The sequence below is a fragment of the Chaetodon auriga genome, chromosome 14, assembly GCF_051107435.1.
Source record: "Chaetodon auriga isolate fChaAug3 chromosome 14, fChaAug3.hap1, whole genome shotgun sequence".
Lineage (NCBI taxonomy): Eukaryota > Metazoa > Chordata > Actinopteri > Chaetodontiformes > Chaetodontidae > Chaetodon > Chaetodon auriga.
Genome location: NC_135087.1, coordinates 18,161,048 through 18,184,396, shown reverse-complemented (window position 1 = coordinate 18,184,396; position 23,349 = coordinate 18,161,048). Strand labels below are relative to the sequence as shown.

Below are 23,349 nucleotides of genomic sequence, written 5' to 3'. Positions count from 1 at the left end.
GTGCTCTAAGACGGGAGGAAAACACCAGTTTAGAGCAAATTCAGCTCCCATTTGTAAACCCTGCTGACAGAAATTGGATCATCATCGTGCATATTGTTCAAGGATTTCTCCTAACGGTGGCTGAGTGTCTGCAGCTTATCGTCTCTCATGTTTTTGTCTTTTCTTTCTTACCTGTTGGTGATGCCGTGTCCTGAGAAAAAAACAAGTGATTTGTTGTAAAGCAGTCAATATTTGTCTTGTTCCCTGTCACTCACGGTAGCGCAGCAGGTTAGTGACAGTCACACCTGTTGTGTTTCAAATACAAGAGAATCTGGACGGAACTATCGAGGATTCTTCTGAGTACATATTTGGCTAATGGGATGGAATAATGACAACTACACTGAATATAGCGACAGACGATGATGGTATATTCCTACAGTACATGTTTGACTGTCATTCAAATAATAATGATCCATTTTCATGTACAGGTAAAGTAAAATATTGTACCTATAATAAGCTTTAAAACAGACTTGATGTTAGTGCTGAGAGGCTCTAGTATCTGTTTTAGTAAACTGTTTTTATAGGCAGCAGTGATTGTAGTGTAGTGATGGTGTTAATTACAGAAAATTTCCAACTTGCTGACAAACGACAAATGTTTAATTCCAGGTCATATGTTTGGGCTGTAGATGATTAGCTCTAGCATTCCCTTGCGGGTCTATAAATCAACTAAAACCAGCATCACTTAGTCGCAGTTTGTCCGTTCTTAGTTTTAGTGACAAACTGCAGATTTTGGTGCGACTACAACCTGAAACCACTAGAGGGAGCAGCTGATCTGTGATTCCACACGACTTCTGCTCTGACGGTCGAAATCATGACAGGGACGATGTTTTGTTTTGTTCTGTTTTTTCTTCTCATAAAACATAAAGGTGTTTTGAACTTCAAGCTGAGGTTCAGTGACACAGTTACGCTTATTTGCTGTAAATGTGTCTTCTCTGGCCGTGCACAGATCTGAGTCTACACAGAAACTTTCACCATATGATGCTTTGAGAACTAACGTTGCATTTTCCACATATAAATTACAATTTCACACGAATGACAACAAATAACTTACTTAAAATTCCTAATATAATTTTATCAATTCTAAGCTTCTTTAATATATGGCGAAATCTATGGTTAAAGAAAAAAAAAAATCCTCATACACCAATGGGGAATTTGCCTTTTCTAGCAATACAGTATAACCTCAAAATATTCATATCTTTTTATTATCATTATTATTTTCAATATCTTTTTTTTTTTAATAACTCTTTGTCTTGCAGTATATCCAGTGAAGTTTTGCCATCTGGACTTTAATGTCAAACTTTCATTCGACACAAACATCAAGCCAGTGAATATAAGTATCTTCATATAGGTTTGCATCATCTGTTATACGTTTAATGATATGTTAACATTGCAGTTTGATTTTAAGCAAAGAACAGCTGTGTATTTAAACCAGAATAAACATATGTCTGAGACAGTATGAAAATATAGAATTTACTGTCAAATACTGAGAATTTCAAGACACATTTTTACATTATGTCCTTAAATATTCAATTAGGTCTATCTTAGTTCTTATACTTCATACATGCATTTGACTTAAATTACAGTATTTGCATAATAATAAGTCTGCTTGTCAGGAAAGGCCTGACGCAAATTACCGCCTTTCAATGTCTTTTTTCCCGCCTTTCAGTGTATTTTTTCCGGCTTGTGTCATAAATATTATTTGATGTTTCCCACTCAAGTGAATCAAGTTCATGTCCACCAAGCCCCGCCCCTTCGCACACGTGAACCACGTGGCCCCGCCCCCTCCCGCAGGCTCCGATATTATTTATGGGCGTTGATTTCCGGTATTTAGCGTCTGGATTTTCAGGTTCCACAGTGTGTCGTATGTGTGTGTGTTGTATGTGTGTGTGAGTGTGTGAGAGAGTTTGTAGTGTGGTTGTAACCGTCCCCAGCTCGGATACTGTCACCGCCTTGCACCGCAGGCAGGCACCGTGTTCCTACATGCAAGTTACCGTCGCGGCTCCACAATCGTTGGCCAGCAATGACCGAAAGCCCCGCGACCAAGCAAGCCAACGGGGACGTGTGTCAGCGTGTCAAGAACGGACTGAAACCGGAGAAAAACGGCTTGCTGAAGAGCCTCCACCGCTGCCATGAGCGGCAGCCCAAGCACCACTGCCACCCCGAGGAGGAGGAGGTGAGGCCCGGGATGGGACGGGGAGGAGAGGCTGGTGAAGCCCGGGGAAGCATCTAGCTACTGTGTGGACCCGGAAACACCCGGACGATGCTGTCACTGCCGTCACTTTCTTTAACTCCTGTGTTATTAGGATATAACACGATAACAGCTTCCATTTATTTACTGAGTGCTGACAGTTTGTTGTTCTCGAGCTGTGGTTCTCTCGATTTCTGTTGCACAGAGTTAACGCCGGACTCCATTAGACATACTCAGATTTAAATAGTTTTCGCTCTGTCTTAATGTTACACACTTCCTCGAAACATGAATCAAAAGCTTTGTCTGGATAACTCCGAGACGTCCTTTAATTCGGCGCAATCATATTTGCAACAGGCAGCATATGAGCGCATTAATATCTCAACTTTATGAATGGGCTCATACTACGCTCCACCACCCCCTCAGTCGATTTCGAGAGGAGATCGTTTAAAAAAGCGGATGTTACAACTCCTGAAGCTGACATTGCACTGAATTTTCACAATGTTTAGTGAACAATATGTATGCCGAATTTAAGAAGGGGTCCAGCTGTAGCCCCAGATGGTGAATTTGATGGGAGGCACAAACTGGGGATAGTATAAATCCTAACAAATCCTAAAAGAGTCTGAATTGATGCACATACCATCCGAGCCAGTCAAACAGCTTGGGACAGTTCACATTTCTCATCTTGCGTGATAGCAATAAGTCTGCATCTTTATCTCATCAGTTGAGTGTGTGTTAATCTTAGAGGAAGTGGAGTGTGTTTTAGAGTATGCTTCTTTACTAATCTATTGCATCCTCCTTTTGGTCTCAAATTGAACTATAAAATTCTCCTTTTTGGCTCATTTCAGGGTGTGTATTGGCTGCAATCTTCTCAGCGGTTAATGTCTGGTTGTAAAAGTTTGGAAAATGTGACTTTATTAAAGCGGGTAACTCCATTCCAACTAAGAAGCAGTGATGAGTCAGTGATGTGGGAGACACTGAACCAGAGCACCTGTTCAGTTAAAGCTGTCCATTGAGACTGCATGCATGCTGTGAAGCAGCTTCATCCTCAGTGGCTAATGAAATTTCCACACTTGGGTGCACTCTCTGCAACTTGTCCCAATTAACAAGTCCCCTCTGACTATGTGATTAGATGCTGTCTGTCTGTCTGTCTCTCTCTCTCTCTCTCTCTCTCTCTCTCTCTCACACACACACACACACACACGCGTGCATTTCATCCTGTGGATATTTTGAGTATTTTTTAATGAATTTGAGTCTGAAATTTGCACTGCTGATTTAAATGAAAAGGGATTTGTAGGAAAACAACAGCAGGGAGCCACCGCCGACAGGTCAGTCTCATCACTGGACATTGTGGTGCTGGACAAACAGCCAGTTTCTCCTGCTGATGTTTCAGTAAACTGGGTTGGGTTGGCTGAGAAACTGAGCGCCTGGTGACTGAACCTCAGCTGATTACAGTTCATGCAGATGTCAGCGTTGCTGCTTTGTAAGGTATTTGAGAGAGAGAGGCATGACCGGTCACATGCAGTGCTAATAGCCATGAGCGCAGAGTCAAGCATGATGGGAAGGCAAAAATTGCATGGCATCTGGAGTTCCTGTCTATCCACTTATTGCGATAGAGAAAATTGTTTTGAAAAGAATGTTCTTGATAGACGATCATACTTGTGTAAAGTTTATTATTGCATTACAGGCCACTCTGCTCCACATGCACAGATTTACATCAGCACAACCAGCTCATCCCTTGTTTGGCTTATTTGGCAGTCACGTCTTCCCTCCCTGGCCTGTGTCAATGTTTTCTTTCCTGTATAGTTACTGTGCAGCCGAACCGGAGCTTAATACCGCGTTGGCCTTCGTATCCTCCTCCAACTTACAATTTGGCTGCACATAAGTCACCTTTAAGTGAGTTAGAGGAACCTCAGCCAGCAATAACAAACGATAAAGTGTGTGTTTTCTCATTAGGACTGAAGGAGGGGGAGTCACAGGAAGTCAGACTGTACATTTGTATGAAGTATCCCAAATGTGAAGCTGTGTTCCAGCTCTGGCGTTAGCTGTGGAAAATTTTAGAAGGATAAATTATAACTTTTTACAGGCTAGACTTGTATACATAACCATAGCATTAACATGTGTTTTTGTCCTGCTGTGTTTGCACTAAGTTCATTACTCATGTGCTGTACTTCAGTGCAGTTTTGAAGTGCTTGTGTTTTAGTTGACTATTTCCATTTCATGATACTTTATATTTTTACTGCTCAACATTTTGGAGGCAAATATTGTATTTTTTTTGCTCCATTACATTAACCAGCTAATGTATAATGATAATGATGATAATAATGAGTACTACTATAGATTAAGCTGCTCAGCAGTATGTAAAGTAGTAACAGTTAGCCACACACAGCAATAGCCTTAATTACCCTCTCTTAATTACCACATTTTATTTGACAATATTCGTAGTATTTTGGTTTTTATGAGTGATTTCAATTGTGGTGATCCAGTACAGTAGATTTTTTTTGTTTTCCCCGTTCGTTGCCCAGGTCCACGTGCCGTCACACCATGGCAGCCTGTACAGCCGGCGCTTCATCGAGTCTTTCGAGGAGACGCCCATGCTGGTGGCGGTGCTCACCTACATGGGCTACGGCATCCTCACCATCTTCGGCTACCTCCGCGACTTCCTCCGTCACTGGAAGATCGAGAGGTGCAACATCGCCAGGGAGAGGGAGGAGCAGAAGGTGAGCACACAACACGGCACGATTTCTCAACGTCACCTGGGTTTGTACAGTCAGCAACGCGCTAAAAGCAGGAATGAGCAGATGCAGGTCTGGAGGAGCTGTCACTCATCTGAACACGTTTGGATTTGTCTGAACAAACCTGACTGTGATCCTGGTGGTGTATTTTTGGCACTCTGCTCTTGGAAACCGTTTCCCTATAGAGGTGGCAGTTGAGCAACATGTTGTTATGATTTCCAGCAGCAGGCACATGCATTGTGCAGTCAGCGTGCCTATACCACAGTATAATGCCTGGAATGTTGTGATTGTTGCACGGTGACGATGCAGTGAGCAAAGCTGCTGTCAAGGAAAAGACGGCCAGATGAGTTTCAGGTGTTGAGTGGAACTGATTTTAGAACTGCATGTTGCCTGGTGACTGAACGCCTTGTTCGTGTAGAAACAAGAGTGTGTGTTGACGGAATGGACTGGATCCATTAGTTCCTCTGCTAACCTGATTGAACCACAAGGCCTCCCTCCACCAGAAGCTATAGGCTCTCATATACCAGCCACATTTCAAGCAGTGTTGCTGCAGGAAGTGTGCATTTGGTAAAGAATACCTCAAACCATCTGACGAAACACTTGGCAGTTCAGCAAGAATTTAGCGCACCTCATGTGTCAAATGCAAACTCACAGAGGTTAATGTGGCATTTCAGGTATTCTCCCAAAGGTGTCACAAGTCACTGCGTTGTGCTTTTAAGAGTGCATTTTTTTGTCAACGTGCGACTAACTGTGGAATTATCAGCATATTGGGAACACGTCCTTGGCCGCTGACATTGTTTTCAACCTGTTGTGTAACATTTGATAGTGAAGCCCATTGTTTTTAAGTATTTGGTTTAGTTCAGGAGAGGAAGCTAGTGTGACAGACGTGGGGAAGCCATTAAATCACGGCGAGGATATCCCCTGGATGTTTCCTCCAAGAAACCAAGGAAAATGAACGCCCCGAGTCATGTGTTTAAATGTTGAAGATTATATTTCCAGAGATTGAATTCCTCCCAGCTAAGCTTTTCCAGAGGTACGAACGGCATGTCGCTCTCTGAAGTAGTTTTCTGCTTTTCTATAAGAGTGAAATTCCTCCCCTCCCTCCTCCTCCTCCTCATCATCATGTTCTCTTTATTCATCCATGTGCAGGACTTTGTGCCCCTCTACCAGGACTTTGAGAACTTTTACACCAGGAACCTCTACATGCGTATAAGAGACAACTGGAACAGGCCCATATGCAGCGTCCCTGGGGCCAAAGTGGACCTGATGGAGCGAGCATCCCATGACTACAACTGGACTTTTGAGTAGGACAGACCTTTCGTTAAAGATAGTTAACACTATAATCTCTGGCCTGGGTGGGAGAATAGCAAAGGGTGCTGCATGTTTAATGCCCTCAGTCAAGGATTAGCACTAACTATGCTAACACTCTTATCTCCTCCTTAGCAAATACCAAGAAAAGTTACTAGTCTACAGTGACACTGAGCCTGTTAGCTGGAAAGAGTATAAGTACAAGTATAAGTTACTGTGTTTTCTGTTGTGAAGTTTTATGAAAGGAGAAGCTGGAACGAAATGAAAGCAACTCTTAAGCTTTGATGGTGTAATATAATGGCACCAGCAGTCATTATTAGTCATCATTCATCATCTTTTAGAAATCTAGATAAGAAAAAATGAAGCAGGACTGCCACGAACAATTATTTTCATTCTTGATTATTGTGATGATTATACTAATCCTGATTAATTGGAGGATAATCCTGATGATCATCCTCCAATTAATCATTTACAAAGTTTTGCTCTTGAAATGTTCAGTTTACTGTAAAAGAAGACAAAGAAAGCCAGGCAGTATTTACACATGTCTGGTCTGGAATCCGCTCATTGTTATGTACAAAATGATGTAGAGGATCATCCGTTTCAGCTCAGCTCAGGGTACCTGCTGATGCTCAGTACCCAATACCAGTGCGTTGTTTCACAACAAGGAACTCCTGTCAATCATTTTTCTGTAAAATAACATGTGGCCAACTGTGGCTCTAAAGTCTGAGGCAAAGTGTGACTACATGAATGTAACTGATAGCAGTGGCTCTGACTTTTATTATGACCTTGAAGAAGAAACTGTGTTTAATTAGGCAATGTCAATCTGGCATATTAGTGTACCCTTAGATCTCTTATTTATATAATAAATAATATAATATATTAATATATAAATTGAAAAATCACATCTTCACATCTCTTGTTTTGTCCAACCAGCAGTCCACAGTGATATAAAACATCCAATTCTCACATTTGATGAGCTGGAACTAGCAAATGTTTGAGCACTAAGACCTCTCTAAATATCTTTAATAATCAGACCTTAAGAGTTAGACATGAAGTAACACCTGAACAACACCCAACACACCCTCTGCTCCACCTTTTTCCTCTTATGCATGCGGGAATATTCGGTAAACTTGTACAAATGTAATGTAGTTCAACACAACACTAAGCCTGTGACATCAAAAATGGCTGCAGAGTTAAAACAACACCTCTGGTGTTGTTTTAACATCAACATCAGATACATTTTTCACAAAAATGCACACCATGCTTCTCAAATGTTGCCGTTATTGTAGGGCGAGTCAGCTGTATTCTATTAGAATATATAGAATAGCTGTCATTATCCTGTCCATTATATCTAGACACTGTTCAGAAAGACAGCACTGTGGCTGACAGTGCTGACATGGCAGAGTCATCACATCATGTTTAATTTGAAAGTTGTCATCCTGCTTCTGTCACATATAATTTAGAATTGTGATCCGAGCCGTATTCTGAATTTTATCATCACTCCAACCCAGCATGTGTGATCTTGACTCCACAGCTGCAGTGGAGGTGTTCAGTGGAGGGGCAGTGAGGTGTGTGAAGTCAGACATCCCACACTGCGACAAAGAGAGCAGAAAGCAACATCAGAGAACATGGAGTGCCGGGTGGGGGGGTGGGGGGCGACAGCTGCATCAAATCCAAAAAAAAAAAAAAAAAAAAAAGCAAACAGGCCTTCCATGCTGTCCACTTCAATCTCGATTTTAATTAGCTGTACCAGTCACTGTTATTAAGTGCACCAATAAGCCTGCAACAACATTAGCTTCCTCTCATTGATTATTTCCTCTGTCTGATTATCTCCTCTCTCCCTTCCAGGTACACAGGTCGGGTAGTGCAGGATGTGATTAACTTGGGCTCGTATAATTATCTCGGCTTCGCTGAGAACGTCGGCCCGTGTGCTGAGTCTGCAGCCGAGGTCACCGTCAAGTACGGCGTCGGAGTTGCGAGCACCAGGCAGGAGATTGGTACAAGCACACGCCAAAACACACGCACGCACCATTACCTCTGCTTTCACTTAAGAGCATGAATGTGCAGGGATGACTTCAGCACGGCAAACAAAGCGTCACAGCTCAGTTTGTGCAGAGGCGCAGTGGAAACTAACACAGTAGAGTCTGGCTGTACACGTGGTGTTTGAATGCAAATATCAGCTTTATTTCTCCTACATCGTAGATATTGGTTTTCTTAATTGCTGCACATTTGGACTTTTTTCTTTGGGTCTGAGACGCTGGTGCTCGAGTGCAACATGTAGTGGCAGTGAATGAATGTGGAACCCTAGGAGCCTGCAGCCAGTTAGCCTAGCTAGCATAAAATCTGCAGCAATTTAGCATTTTCACACTTTTTCTGGACAGATTAAACAAACAAGACGCAGTGTCTGACAGCAATTAGTGAGTTGTCCGGGTGCTCCTGTCACTCTTGGACAGAGCCAGGCTCGCTGTTTCCCCCTGCATCCAGTATTTATGCTAAGCTAAGCTAACCAGCTACATATTTTGCATACAGACAAGAGAGTGGTATTGGTCTCATTTTACATGTAGGAAAGCAGTAGGCCTGTTTTTTGAGTAAATGCACAAATTAAAACAAAATAGAAAATAAAACGATCAAAGTAGCCATATTTTAAAATGTTGAAGCTAAACACGACAATGGCAACATCATCCACAGATGTCTCTCACAGAGTAGAAAAGGTACATATGATGTTATCTTGATGCGTGTAAAACTTTGAGTTCAGTTGTAATCCATTCCAGGACTTTGGGGAAAATGTTAAAGCAGTGCGTCCAACGTTCTGCACTTACTTAAGATATCTGTATCTGAAGTCAGTCTGCAGGGCGTGTGTGATAAGATCCAGATCACTGTGGGGGAAGTGAAACTTGACATATGGTTAGCAGATTTCTACTGATAAAGTAGAACTGCTTACACTTCTTCCCTAATCTTATAAGTTGATGCATGCATATACTGCACAGTATGTACACATCACACAGCACTGAGAGGCAGACTGAGTTTGTAGCTCATGGAAGTTTGATGATGTGAGAGTTGCATCAATCTTAATACCCAGCAAGAAAGCGAATAAGCATATTTCCATAATGTCAGACGACAGTGCTTCTTTCATTTTTACCAAGCTCTATATAAACACGGTCTTAAAGGTTCTGATTGGTGTATGTCTATGGTGATCGCCTGTTTGAACTCAGGTAACCTGGACAGACATGAGGAGATGGAGAAACTGGTGGCTAAGTTCCTGGGCGTGGAGGCAGCCATGGCGTTTGGGATGGGGTTTGCAACCAACTCCATGAACATCCCAGCACTGGCTGGCAAGGTAAGACCATAGACAGTACGTGTTTCCATGTAGAACTGTTTACTCTTGCAGCACACTTTTGCCAGCATGCCTTATCTCTGCTTGTTGGCTTGCTATTTTTATCCTGGTCAGATTTCCTTCATGTTGTCACAGCACTTTCTTTCCTCTTTTTCCCCTCTCTCTGTCTGTCTGTCCTCTGTCCCACAGCAACACACTCTGCATTATGTGAATGTTAAGTTCGCTTTAGCCTGTGCACTCATGTATTTACCTTTGATGAAATAAGTTTCCTACCAGGCACTTCTGTTTTCTTTTCTGTGCAGAGTACATTATCTTTGACAAAGCTGTTCCATAACATCATACTATCACAGGTCACCAGTAGCCCCAAATACACAGATACACAATACCACCGTCAAGCCTCGTATCAGAAGGGAGCACTTCCTGTTAGCATAGGCCACTGGTGGCTCGACTGAGTGAAAAATAACAAAGAGTCCAGAGCAGTCTGCTTTGTCACGTCACTGCTGACATTGTTTTTCAGGTAGATATTTAAATTAATTTGTTCCTCTGAAATGATCAGTGGTGGAATGCAGAGAGTTTATTTAGCTTGAGAAGTGAGGCAATGTTCTGAACCCATGAAGGAGCATTTAGTCCTTCAGTTTATCAGAAGAATTCAAATTCAAATTTGGAGATACGTGGTTTTCACTTGGCAGGAAGGATGCGAAATACTAAAATGTGAGTAGAAAGTGAGGTGCAGTGGAGTCAAAATATATAAAGCTTGAAACACTCAACTACAAGTACCTTGAAAGTGTACTGAGTTACATGCCACCACCTGAAATGATGCAAACATGGAGTCGCTCAGTGGCTTTCCTCAAACAGCAAACGACACAATCGATAAAGCAGCATCGTCAGTGTAATTAAACACAGAATGATACCTGACAGACCTGTATGTGTAACACTGTCTGCTGTCTCAGATGGACAAAAATAAATCAGACCGACTTCAATATGAATAAACGAGTCATGCATCTGGTGTCCTGCAGGGCTGTCTGATTCTGAGCGATGAACTGAACCATGCCTCTCTGGTCCTGGGAGCCAGGCTCTCCGGGTCCACCATCAGAGTCTTCAAACACAACAGTGAGTCTGTGAATCTGTCCCCATTAAGTACTGTGTGTCCCCCCACCTGCATTTTTACTGTACTTGCACCCACATTTATCTGTTAGTCAGCTCCACAGTTTCCATTTATTGCACTTATCTCCATTCAGTGCTATCAAGCTGCTAACAGTGGCTCATTCACTAAAACAAGTAAACTGAGTTTATCTTCAGGCTGTTACATTAAGAAGCTCTTGCTCTTGCAGAACATGGATACATGAATTATGAAGTGTAATACTTTGTGCATGTAATTAGTTGTAAAAACTGATGAGCCACCAATTGTTTAATAGCTGTTTAGCTTTAGGCTTAATGCTAAGCAGTTAGCAGCTAATGGTTAACAACCAACCTTTTCTCACCTAGCCATAAGCTACCAGCTAACTAGCCAAAACTCCTCATCTTGCCACTTAAAAGTCAGTTCACTATCTCGTTAAATTGAGCTTATCTTGACAGCTGCATCCACAAAGAAACCAAAAACCCCAAGTTATTTCCAAAGTAAATGTGGTTTGGTTTATTTTGAACGGGTGACTGGTTGTCATTTTCTGTGGCAGCTGAATTTCTGAGCGTTCGTCTGCCACCGCTGTTGATACCGCAACTTTGAACACTTCCTTGATCTTCCTGTCAGACATGCAGAGCCTTGAGAAACTGCTGAGAGAAGCCATAGTTCACGGGCAGCCCAGGACTCACAGACCATGGAAGAAGATCCTCATCGTGGTAGAGGGCATTTACAGGTATCTTATCTAACTCCTGAAACATTTGAAGTTTTGTTTGATAGTATCTCTTCATTCTTTTGGTTAGTTTCTGAGCTTTGTGCGTCGAGGTTATTGTACTGTCAAAGTGTTGGCGCAGAACACAACAGAAAGGGTGTTATCAGCGCTGAGAGTGAGCCCATTGGCAGGGACATCAGTGTTTGCAGAATTTCCAGATAACCGCGCTAAAAGTGTTTGTAGCCAAAAGCAGTGGAACAATAGGAGTTACCCATTTTAAAATCCCCAGGATTTCCTTCCTGGTTTCAACATGAACGCTGCTGAACGTCGTTGCACAAGCAGTTGTTTCATCAGATCTTGTGGTCAATTGATTTTGGCTAAAAGATCAATACTGAGCACAAACACACTTCAGCTGTTTTTATTTAAAATCTAGCTCTGAAATTCAGTCTCATTTCTTACCTTTTTAAGCCAGTTCCCTCTATTAGCTTTAAAATCAGACAAAGCGTGTACATCAGTGGGAGTCTTACACAAACACATGAAAAACAACAGGCTTCCAGAAGCAGCACTTGTCTTCTATTGATGGCTCTTGTGGTTCCATTAGGTTCAGCAGTATCAACACTCCTGGGACTGGATTGCTGGTTGACAGAGCGGATTCAGTGCTTGGTTAGCTCTCACTGGTTGAACACTCAGTGACTGGGGTCTGCAAGAAGCTGCACTAGATAGCAATCCACAGCTGCAAGATGCAAGCAAATCATGCACCTTTTGGCTGCTCTCGGTTAACATACCTTTTATATGTTTACGTCATATTTGAGACAGGTCCCAACTTAGACCTCGACTGGAGAACAGCCCCTCCCTTGAGCTCACATATCCTGGGCTGTCAGGATAGAAATGAGCACATCAGGATGTTTGTTTGACACTTGTTATAACACCTTGTACGTTTCCTTTTCCTTCCTGCAGCATGGAGGGCAGTGTAGTGCGCCTGCCAGAGGTGATCGCCCTCAAGAAGCGCTACCGGGCCTACCTTTACCTAGACGAGGCCCACAGCATAGGGGCTCTGGGACCGAGGGGGAGAGGCGTGGTCGATTACTTTGGGCTAGACCCCTGTGATGTGGATGTCATGATGGGCACTTTTACCAAGAGCTTCGGCTCTGCAGGGGGATACATCGCGGGGAAAAGGGTGAGGATGGAGGATTGTAGGTTTATTTTATTGGCCTTTTGTTTGCTTTTATAAGGCAGAGCTGTAAAGTGACAGGGCATGGAGAGATTCCAGTTCAGCAGCCTGGTCTTTACCAAACAAGGCTGAACAGCAAACAATCTGTGACGATCACAAGTTACAGTGTCAAGTGACAAAGTCTTTAGTGTGACAAAAAGGACACCTGTCATCTCAGCAATGTGGATTTGCAGCCTTGCAGTGAGTGTACGGTGCATTCCTGACATATTAGGCCTGTCCTGTTCACTGTGATGATGTCAGTTTGTCAAAACTAAAGGACAGGCTCACAGAAATCTGGACTTCGTGAAGACGACTGCTTTGTTTCCAAGTTTAAAATGGATGAAAATCTTCTTCCACCACCGTTATTCTCTCAGTTTCTCACATTTCTAGGAATGTGCCATCAAGTTACAGGATGTAGCTCACAGGAAAGTGTCAGTGACCTGCGTGCAAAACAATAAGGATGAGTCATAGTCTTAAATGTTTTTTTACATCATTTTTTTTAATCAGTTTTTCTCAGAAGTACAGTATTTTTTTAAGTTTTCTACATACAAATGCAGTTTGCATTGAATATCAGAATGTATGAATGTTGTTGCAATCTAGGCAGAACAGTATGTGTAGATATAACAGTAATATTTTCCATGATTTTCAAAAACAGCCTCTTCTTCTCACAGTAAAGTAAGCCATGCCGAGCCTCAGTCACAAAGAGTCCCGAGCTCTCCGTGTTAGCAGAGACTGTAGAGTGAAGCTCTTCATGCACATCTGCTTACATCTCCTGTGTATCTGCTGGGTTTAGGAGCTTATTGAGTACCTGCGCTCCCATTCCCACAGTGCAGTCTACGCCACCTCCATGTCTCCTCCTGTGGTGGAGCAAATCATCACTTCTATGAAGTGCATTATGGGAGAGGATGGCACAACGATCGGTGAGTGGTACACTGTGGAGTTTCTCTACATATGTGAAGGTTTCCCTGCTGCATTTCACATAATTCCCATACTGTCTTGTGAGTATGTTTTGTCTTTCAAGCATTATGAAATGAGCCCTGCTGCCCTGTGCCTTTTTTTAGACATGAAACAGGTGTTAATTTGTACATAAACCCTAAACTGGGATTCCTAAACTTGATAGGGCATCGCTTTGTGTGTCAGTGTCTTAAAATATTAATTGTGACAAACGCATCATGTCCCTTGGTATCCATAGAAAGAAACTACAAAACTGTTGTTCTTAGCAGGCCTGTTTTATATAAATAGCATCAAATGCTTCAAAGTAGCTTACCAGCTCAAACAAGATCATCAAGGGTTCATTTATGATGACATTAGACATGTTACTCTTCAGATGGATGAAGCAGCTGACACCAAGAGACTCGTGATGAGTAACAGTTAGCAGCTACTGTCATAGCAGAACATTTAAAATGAACTGAGAGTGACAACCATCAGACGTAGCCTCGCTGCTCTCGGTTTGCCTGTTTCAGGGGTCTGATCTTAGCTGCTGTAATTGTCACCAGTGGCCACCAGGTGTCAGTGCACACTAATGAAATGTAGGACAGACACCACAGCAGCCTTCTCTGAAACCCGTTACTCCTCAGAGAATTGAAGCTGCACCACTTTGACATACAGTAAATAGTGTCTCTGCCCTCCAGTGGATGTTTTTTGCATTTATCAAAATTAAACTACACTGATTTTAATTGTGTTGTAAATTTAATACAAAGACTTACCAAAAATATGAGCCCAGACTGTGAGCAAACTCTAACCTCAGTCATGGCCTGAAGTTCAACTATCTAACCCAAATGAAACCCTTTGGTCAGAGCTTGTGATGGACGGCACACAGCAGGGGAGGAAAAACTGCTTGAGCAGCTCAATGCAGAAAGTTAATTGGAGTTGATCACGTTCACCTGCTGCCTCAGGTGGCTGTGAAGCACAGCCTGGCATTTGATTGGCAGATCCTTGCATTTGGCTCTGCTATTACAAAGCCAGTCCAGATAAATCTTACTTAGGTAAAACCTTTTTGTTGCTGGCATAGTCTCAATTATTTAGAAGGTCAGAAAAACACATGGACCTCTGTGTCTTTGCAACAATCTGTCAGGAATAGTTTTTTCTGAATAGTTGTGAACCAAATGTGTGAGCGAACTAACAAAGATCGCAGTGTTGTGTTTGATGCAAAACCAGCATTTCAAAGAAGTCAGTGAATCTCCTGATCTCATGTGGGAGAAAAACATTACAGAGAAACTGAAAACCTGATCTCCCCGTGGTGCCTGCATGCTGTAACAGTCTGATGTTTTCTCACGCTCGCTCATGAATGTGATTGTTTTCAGCTGCTTGTCAGCCCTCCCTTTTCATCTTTTCAAAGCATCATCAAGCTCTAAATACTTTTTCTTTTTTTGTATATTCCCAACCAGAAACATCAAATCTGGCAGAGAGAAAAACAAAGAGAGCAGTCTTTGTTTGACTTCCTATACAGTTTATTTCACTGCAGCACCTTTTTCCATTGATAACATGAGACTGTGTGTGTAGCATGTTCATGTCGAAATGACCTTATAAATAATGGTCAGCACGCTGTGAATAAGCTCTGAAGAATATCAAAAATCCGCCCTTTGCAAACCTTTGACAGAAGTTTGGTCAACATTTCAACATGTTTCTTATCATCCCAAGGCTGTGACCGTGTGCGACAGCTGGCAGAGAACACAGTCTATTTCCGCAAGAGGCTTCGAGAAATGGGCTTCATCATCTACGGCAACGAGGACTCACCTGTTGTACCCATGATGCTCTACATGCCCGCCAAGATAGGGTGAGCCTGAGCTTTGACCAGCTGCTGTTAGACTTTAAGCACTGACCGACAGTTTCAACTTAAGATGCATCTGGAAAACGATTTTAAGTGTTTGGTTTTTTATATATAATATATATGTATTCAATGAACTGCCCATATTCATCCAATCAGAGCAGTGAAACCCTTTTATTCTCAGGTCAACACTGAGCTGACGTGCCATGTTAGTGCCTGTGTGGAAAGCATGTGCGTCATCGTTGCTGTGTCTCCTCATGTTTGTCCCACCAGAGCGTTTGGCAGGGAGATGCTGAAGAGGAACATCGGGGTGGTGGTCGTGGGATTTCCAGCGACACCCATCATCGAGTCCCGCGCGCGCTTCTGCATCTCAGCCGCCCACACAAAAGACATGCTCGACAGGGTAACAAATCGCTTTCACTCCTGAGCGGCTTACTTTGAGACGGAGGGGAAACAAGATTAGTCATGGCATCTTAGTTTGGGAAGATTATTAAAATATGGAAACAATGTACGGACTAAACACTCAAAGCATCGTTCTTAAAAACTTTTTAACTATTTGTAAGAGACAACGTTAAACAGAAGTGTTCCCATTTGCTGCATTGTACCAGTCAGCGGATCAATATCCAAACCCTATCGACAGTAAATTCCCCATCAACAGGACAGTTTGAACCTTTATCACACAATATTATGAAAGCCTGCTAAATCATGGCCACTAAAAATTCTCTTCTGATTGGTGGGCAGGTGTTTGTTGGTCAGTCTGCAAAACCAGCTTCACTCTTCTTTATTTTTAGACTGGAAGTGTATTGATGTGTTGACTATCCTCGCATATGGCTCTCTGCTTTGCCCACACAGGAGAAAGGTCTGGCTGAAGCCGCAATCGTTCAGTGAAAAACACACTCTGGGTTGTTAGAATTAGTCGGAATTGTCAGTCCCGAGCTTTACTGAACTACACTCACAGGGATTTTAGCTAAATATAGTTCCGGGGAGGGGTATGACTAATTACAAGACTTGTGCACAGATCAAGTTTTTGTCAAGCTTGTAGCTCATTAGCTCGATAATTGATGTGTCCAGGAGGAGGAAAAGGGTGCAAATACATAGAGGGTGCATGTTCTACCACTGGCAGGCTTGTCTCAGTAGGTTTTACAAGCTGAGGCTGATTTCTCTTCACTCTTTACAATTAGGGCCCTCCTGTTTATAAGTTGGACTAATGACCTCCAAGTTGTTTGCAACTCAGCCAAGAGGTAATGATGCCATTAAAGGGCAGAAGTCTAACGGGAGGGAAGTGTGTAATTGGAAGCATGCAGGTGGGATCTCTTGTGACCCCAAATGTTTGCTTGTGGAGGTGTCTTTGAGTCGCTTCAGATGCTCAGAATCCCTCCCAGCTGTGCGTCTGACATCCCTGCAGCAGATGCCTCTAAAAAGACGAGTCTGCCGCTCTCATCAGGAGTATGAGGAAAAGTTCACTCCAAGTTGCAAACCTGAGAGTAAAGTGTGAGCCGGATCACTCTGCAGGGTCGTGTGCGGTGTATTCACGGTGAATTCTCGGTGTTTACAGTTCAGACCTGCACTCTAGCCGTCCTCTTCACTCATTGTGTTGCTCTGCATAAATCCCGACTGTTCAGCTTTGATTGCTCTTGGCGTCGCATCAAAAAGCCGCCCACTCTTTTCATCGAGGGCTCTTCCTCTGCTGTGCTGAGCTCACTGCAGACCTGCCTCCTCTGCAGCGTCTTAAACATCAGCCTTTCTCTCATTTTAACAGAAATATAGATCATTTCACACAGCGAGTGAACCTTCTCCTATCTAAGTGTTGTGTCCTTGTGGCTCAGTTGGCTCGAACGCCTGCTCTGTCTCCAGGAACTGCTGCTGCATCAGGGGCTGTTGTTCCTCCTCTTATTCTTGCCCCTCAAAAAGTAAAACAACGTGAAGACAGGGAGTGGGAGTGTTGTAGTGCTGTAGTGCTTTTATCTGTCCTGATGTTAAAATCTCTTTGTTAGTCTTCCTCTTTGTATCATTCTCTCGCACTTTGATGTGTCATGTCGATTTGTGTGTGTCTTTTATCTGCTGGTGAGCTTTCACAGTTTTGCCTTTTCCTTCAAACGCGCCCACGCATGTACACATAAACCTAAATGATTTTACTGTTGTCCTTCTGAAGACATTTCATTTCACTGTGGTCATTAATGCCCAGACTCTGAAGCAAATGTTAAATCGCACTAATCTGCGCTGACTTCTTGAAGGACAGATCAAGAAGACATTATTTGGGGCATTCTGCACTCAGGGAGATCTAGTAATACCATCCAGGTACATTGTGTGGCAACTAAGGATGGCCCTGAAACAGTATCACAATATTTCTCTGATAATGATATTTTTGATCATATGACAAAATACTGATATATTTTTGGTTTAGTGCTCAAAAAGCTGTTGATACTCAACCAGGTGCTTCTGCTCGAGGCGGTGAAGTTTGTTGTATCGCCCCTCTCTGTTACAGCTTTCTTGCACTTCTTACAGATTACCATGGTTTAATGGGTATCTGATCTTTTGCAACCAAACCACTTCCACACTACTGAAGTCGCTTCCCTTTTTGGAGCAGTGTTACTTTTGCTCTCAGCCATGTTTTTTATTGCAGTGCATGATGGTACAGTACAAAGCCAATGGCAAAACAAAAGCATAGATGATACAGATTTCCTAGAAGTGCCACAAAAAGATGTAAAGACGCATAAGGTCAAAGCTGCACAAATGTTTTTTGTATTAAAGAGTCAAAGGAGTACGTGTAATGAGAAGGGGGTCACTCATCCAAAGTAACAAACCCACAGAGAGTGATCACCTGACTGCGGTTCCCCTCAGGTCTATGGAGCCGTTTAGCATTTTATCTTATTATTTTGGTTTGCAGGCCCACAGCTTTACTGTTTTGGCTAACTGCTCTCATTAACATCATTGTCAGATGCAGCAGGCAGCTGTTTTCAGCAAAGATAAGCGCTGAAAACCAACTGCACACTACCTGCTACCATGCAAACAGCATGCAGGCACAGTTAGCGACTAGCTGTGAGCATAGCAAAGCATTAAGAAAAAGCTCAAACAAGATTGAGTATTGAGTATTTGTGAAGTGGACAGAAACACAACTCCAAAGGGATAATAGTGTTGCTCCGTTTTTTGCTAACACACTCACTATGGTAACTTTGAAGCTTGTTGCACCACCCCCTAGTGGCCAAAGTAGGTACTCATGCAGCTTTAACTCAAAACTGTTGGAAATATTGTTTTTGGTACAAATTTTTTATGACACAATGTGAAATTTCCAGTTACCAGACGCATCAAATTGCATGAAAAGAAAAAAGAAACAGTAATTAGTGGAAGCATGAACCGTTCCACATTAATACAGGGTTTTTTTTTTCCCTTGTGTCATATCTGAAAACCCCATAATGAGGCTACAATGCAACTGCAGTGTCCTCTGTTCAAATCCAGCCAGGGGTCATGTTACCTTCAGTTATATGCAACATTGCACCGAGTCATCCCCAAGTCATATTGTTATTGTTGATCACACAACTGCTTGAAATATAGAAAGCCAGAATTACATTACCCCAACCGTGCACTTTAAGACCGAATATCTTCAGTTTGGCTGAAGAGTTTCAGCCAGAATGAACACTTGCCGCTGTTCAGATGACACATCTGTCTGAAGTCATCTCCGTCTGTGCCCTAACAAGATGTCCCAGTGGTGACCTCACCTCACACCTGAGTAATAGTAATGAAAAATTGGAAAGATTGGGTCTATCTGTAGCATTAAAGTTAGTGCTGTTTTCTGTTTCAGCCCAAGTTTGTGATTTAACCTTAAAAGATAGATGTGTTTTTCCATAAAAAGTCTTGCTTGGTGCAGCTTTAAATTTCCTGGAGCCCCATATTGCCCTTCATGGTGACAGCTTTTTTTATTGTATAAATGTCTCCACAGGCGCTGAGTGCCATCAGTGAGGTAGGAGATCTTCTTCAGCTCAAGTATTCCCGACACAGAATACAGCCGTCTTTGGCGCGGCCCTTTGATGATAATGTGTACGAGGACATTGACGACTGATGGACCCCTCCTCTCCTGAAGTGGCGTGAACCTGAACGGCCCCAGAAAATGCAGACCGGTTCGAGATGGATCAAAAGTCTTCCACAAGGACTGAGATGTGCATAGGTGCCCCTTTTCACTAGCTTGCCACAATGTAACCCCCCGCACAACAAAAGGAAAAACCATCACCTGATTCTACTTTGCCTTACCTAAACATGCAGAACTTGTGGTGAACACACACACACACAAAAAAACAGCATCTCTGCTTTTTTTTTCCTGTACACTTTTATTTCTTTTTGGATATTATTTTGTGTATTAAGAATATTTTTATTTAGTTTTCTGTGTGTATGTCCGCGGTGCTTGTGGTGCTCGTCATGTTAAGCCTTGTGGTTGGTGTATGTGAAGTGGACAAATGTCTCTGAAATTAGGAGCCTTCTTTTTCTTAAGACGAATCTCGTTTGTCCATCCAGGATCATTCGGATCAGTGAGAGCAGAACGCACTGGATGATCACATTACATTGTTGTCGTTCCACCTTTGCTTCTTCTAGACAGGCTAAAAACATACAGTAGAACAGCAGAGTTCAGCACGGCACCTCCATCAACAGGGGCATGCAGCATGACAAGAGGCAGCTGCCAGATATCAGATCATGTTGAACAGCAGATCAGTGCCATGATCAATGTAATGACAGATAGTTTAACATTTTGGGTGAGCTGTGTTAATAGATCAGGACCATTCTCATGACTGAAAGGTAAATAATTATGAAAAATCAATGAAGTAATTCTTCTTTTTGTTGGTAAATATGAAGCTACAGCCAGCAGGCACTTAGCTTAGCCCAAAGAGAAATACGTCCAGCTGTAAGTTCCCATAAATCCACAAAATTGTTGTTTTTCTCTTTTGATTTTGAACCAATCAAACCTCCCCATTCCCAGTCTTTATGCCAAGCAAGGCTAATAACCTGCTTCCTCTAGCTTTCACACAGACATCAGAGTGGTTTTGATCTTCTCACCTAAATTTAAAACAAAGCCCAAAATGTCAAACTGTTCTGTTAAACGCAGCTCAGTAAGGGTGTTCAATGCTGAAGCTGATACTTACTTCATTGGCATTCATAGAAGCCATGAAAAACTGCTGAACACAAAAATTCACAAACTACAGCTTGAGGACTTAATTTGGCCAGCCTTCAGTGTAATTGTATGTTTTTGTCCTTTTTTTTTTTTTTTTTTTTTTTTTTTTAACTTAACCAGCTTGGTGTGCATTTGTTAAGCTATCGTATCACAGACAACCTCAAAGATCAACACAACTCACAAACATCACAAGGCCAAAGTTGTGACCATCATATTGGTCTTTTTTTTTTTTTTTTTTTTTTTTTTCATTATTCAAAGGCCACTTCATTGGTATCAAAGCTCTAGTGAAAAGCTTCAGTCTCGAGGGTCAGTTTAGTCACTTCAGAAAGTGTAATGACTGAAATTGAAATGCTTCTATCTCTAGGCCAGACAGGAGGACATCTAATCTATGAAGATTAAAAGCGTCTGGATGTGATTCAGTGCTGTTTGTAAAACCCGTCATTTCCACCCTATCTCTCGGGTGCTTATTAGCAAACAACCTCATTGCTTTGTGTCTGATAATGTTTAAATGCCTTGTACAACGAAGTGCTATCTCTGTGCCGTAACTCAAAAGTCATTAATAACTTTAATCAGTGTGATTGCGGATGGGCTTGTGTGCTCGCTTGCATGTTTTTGGGTATTAATGTGTGTGTTCCTGCACTTTCACCTTGCTTTTCCTCCATGTACACACCTGTTTATTAATCTCTAGGTTTATCTTTACACTGTGCTGCTGAACTCTGGGACAACAATGCTCCTGAGTGAAGGCGGCTGTGAAAATCCCACATGCATACATTCACACTTGCATGTATGCACACTGATAAGTATTCTGTAACCACTCGTTCCTCATACTAATGCATGTACAGTAACAATTAGTCATTGAAGCTGCTCTGCACCACACCCAGTGGTGCTCAATGGCATACACTGTTCTGCTAGATGTGACTTTTTTGAATGTTGTCATAAAATTCCACTTCATTCCAGAGAACGTTAACATATCTGTCTGGGCTGTGGGGAGGTTCTTTTTTTTTTTCTTTTTTTTTTTTCATATTAATGTTTGTCTGTTACTGTAAACGGGAGATGTTTGTGTAGTTTAGTTTCCGTACTGGTCTCAAAACCGGAATCTAGTTACAAATGATTGTCCATGAGCTAAAAGCTCAGTTACAATGTTACTCATCTAGATACAGAATGTCTTTTTATGTGTTTTTAAGTTTGTGCAGATGAGAGGCGTCGAAAGATGCAGAAGAAAATGTCAAAATGAAAATGTCAAAATAGAATTATGTAAAACCCCAAGACCTTACGGCCCGATGTGTAATGATGCTATTCTCAATATAAATGAACAATAACCAGATGCACTGTTGTGACACTTCAAAGAATACATTTGGTCTTTGATAGGCCATCTGTGATAACTACAGTATGTGCCCTTTACGATCTTAATCATTAAACCGCTCTGGGTTAGAAAAAGAGACGCACAAAGGCCGAAAAGCCTTCAAGCCTTTAAGGTCTGTGAGCTTTGTTGGTGCGAGATGGAAGATGGTCCCACTATTTTGTACAAAGTTTATATTGTTTCACTGAAAAGGAGCTATTCAGAATATTTTGTTTACTATAGGGTAACCCAAGAACTATGGTTATCACTATTACTGGCAGCTTTTGTTTAAAGTGCTAGAGTGTGCCAATAATAGAGGCAATCATTTCAGTGGTTCAGTGCAAGTTACCACCCATCAGAGATAATTATTTTCTGATATAGTGCCTTTTGAAGCAAATGATTTTCTAAGAATCCTCACTATATTAAGTGTCATAACTTGGATTGTTCATTTTTACAGTCTCATTTGACTTGTTTTACTACTTTGTCTTCAACGATACTTAAGAATAGCACTGGATGTGTTCTCTGTGTTGACTAATTTCCATGCATTTGTTCATAGAAAGTACACTATTTGCAACATATCAGGAAGTTAATAATACGTATGTTAAGTGTCACCCATGTCAATGGTATCAGTAGGTCATTAAACAATAAAAAGCTGTTTTGAATTGCCTTCTTTTGTTAAGACTCAACGTTAACACACATCAGTTGATAAACTACCTTTATTATTTATTTCTTTTTTGTTTGATGTGATGATATTGTGTTAACATTCATTTGTGGGAGTGTTAAAATAGTGTAGGTGTCTTTGAGTATTGGCAATTAATGCAGATCATCTTCAAAACTTTTCTGACTGGGAACGTGGAAATTAGCTTGTGACTACAGCGGCATATCAGAGGGCAACAGATAAACATGCCAGGGCCCTACCCTGAGGAAACAAACATTAACAAGTCACATGAGCTATCTTAGAGCAATAACCCAGTGCTACTTTCACGGCTTTGAGTAAGGAAACACTATCACTGGCTAACCACAGCAGGTAGTGAGGTTATGAATGATGCTCAAGAATATTATAGCCAGATGAAGTTGCTGTAGTGTAGGTAACACTAGCAGCTTTGTCCTGTCTGAATTTGACCCCAGTCAAACCTGTTAACAGAGATATTAACTAGGCTTTACAAAGATGTTCATTAGTTCACACCCTCAAAGCCAGTCTTCTTTGAAGGTTTCTGTTTAAAATACGAATGATAAATCTGTGTCTTGCTTGTCCAGGTGTGTGTGTGTTGGAACAAAATCGTATGATTTTACATTTTTCCTAATCATACTTAGGGCAAAATTAATGCTCTTCTTTATTTGTCTCCTAGAAGGATCACCATCTGCTTATTGTATGGTAGCTTTTGCCCAGTATCAAGTTGCTTCTATGATGTTCAGGCCGTGTTATAAAAGAAGTCATGTGTAAA

At 41.9% G+C, this 23,349-nt stretch overlaps 1 protein-coding gene across 1 annotated transcript; it reads left to right on the top strand.

The window, feature by feature from the left end:
- The first annotated feature begins 1,881 nt into the window (after positions 1-1,881).
- LOC143331986 (serine palmitoyltransferase 2-like) lies at positions 1,882-22,570 on the top strand. The gene is made up of 12 exons (XM_076749177.1): positions 1,882-2,212; positions 4,750-4,944; positions 6,109-6,263; positions 8,116-8,264; positions 9,480-9,604; positions 10,618-10,711; positions 11,349-11,454; positions 12,388-12,607; positions 13,434-13,560; positions 15,281-15,416; positions 15,681-15,810; positions 19,345-22,570. Exons 1-12 carry the CDS (start codon positions 2,060-2,062, stop codon positions 19,462-19,464), a joined length of 1,710 nt encoding a protein of 569 aa, XP_076605292.1. The 5' UTR covers positions 1,882-2,059; the 3' UTR covers positions 19,465-22,570.
- The last annotated feature ends 779 nt before the right edge of the window (positions 22,571-23,349 follow it).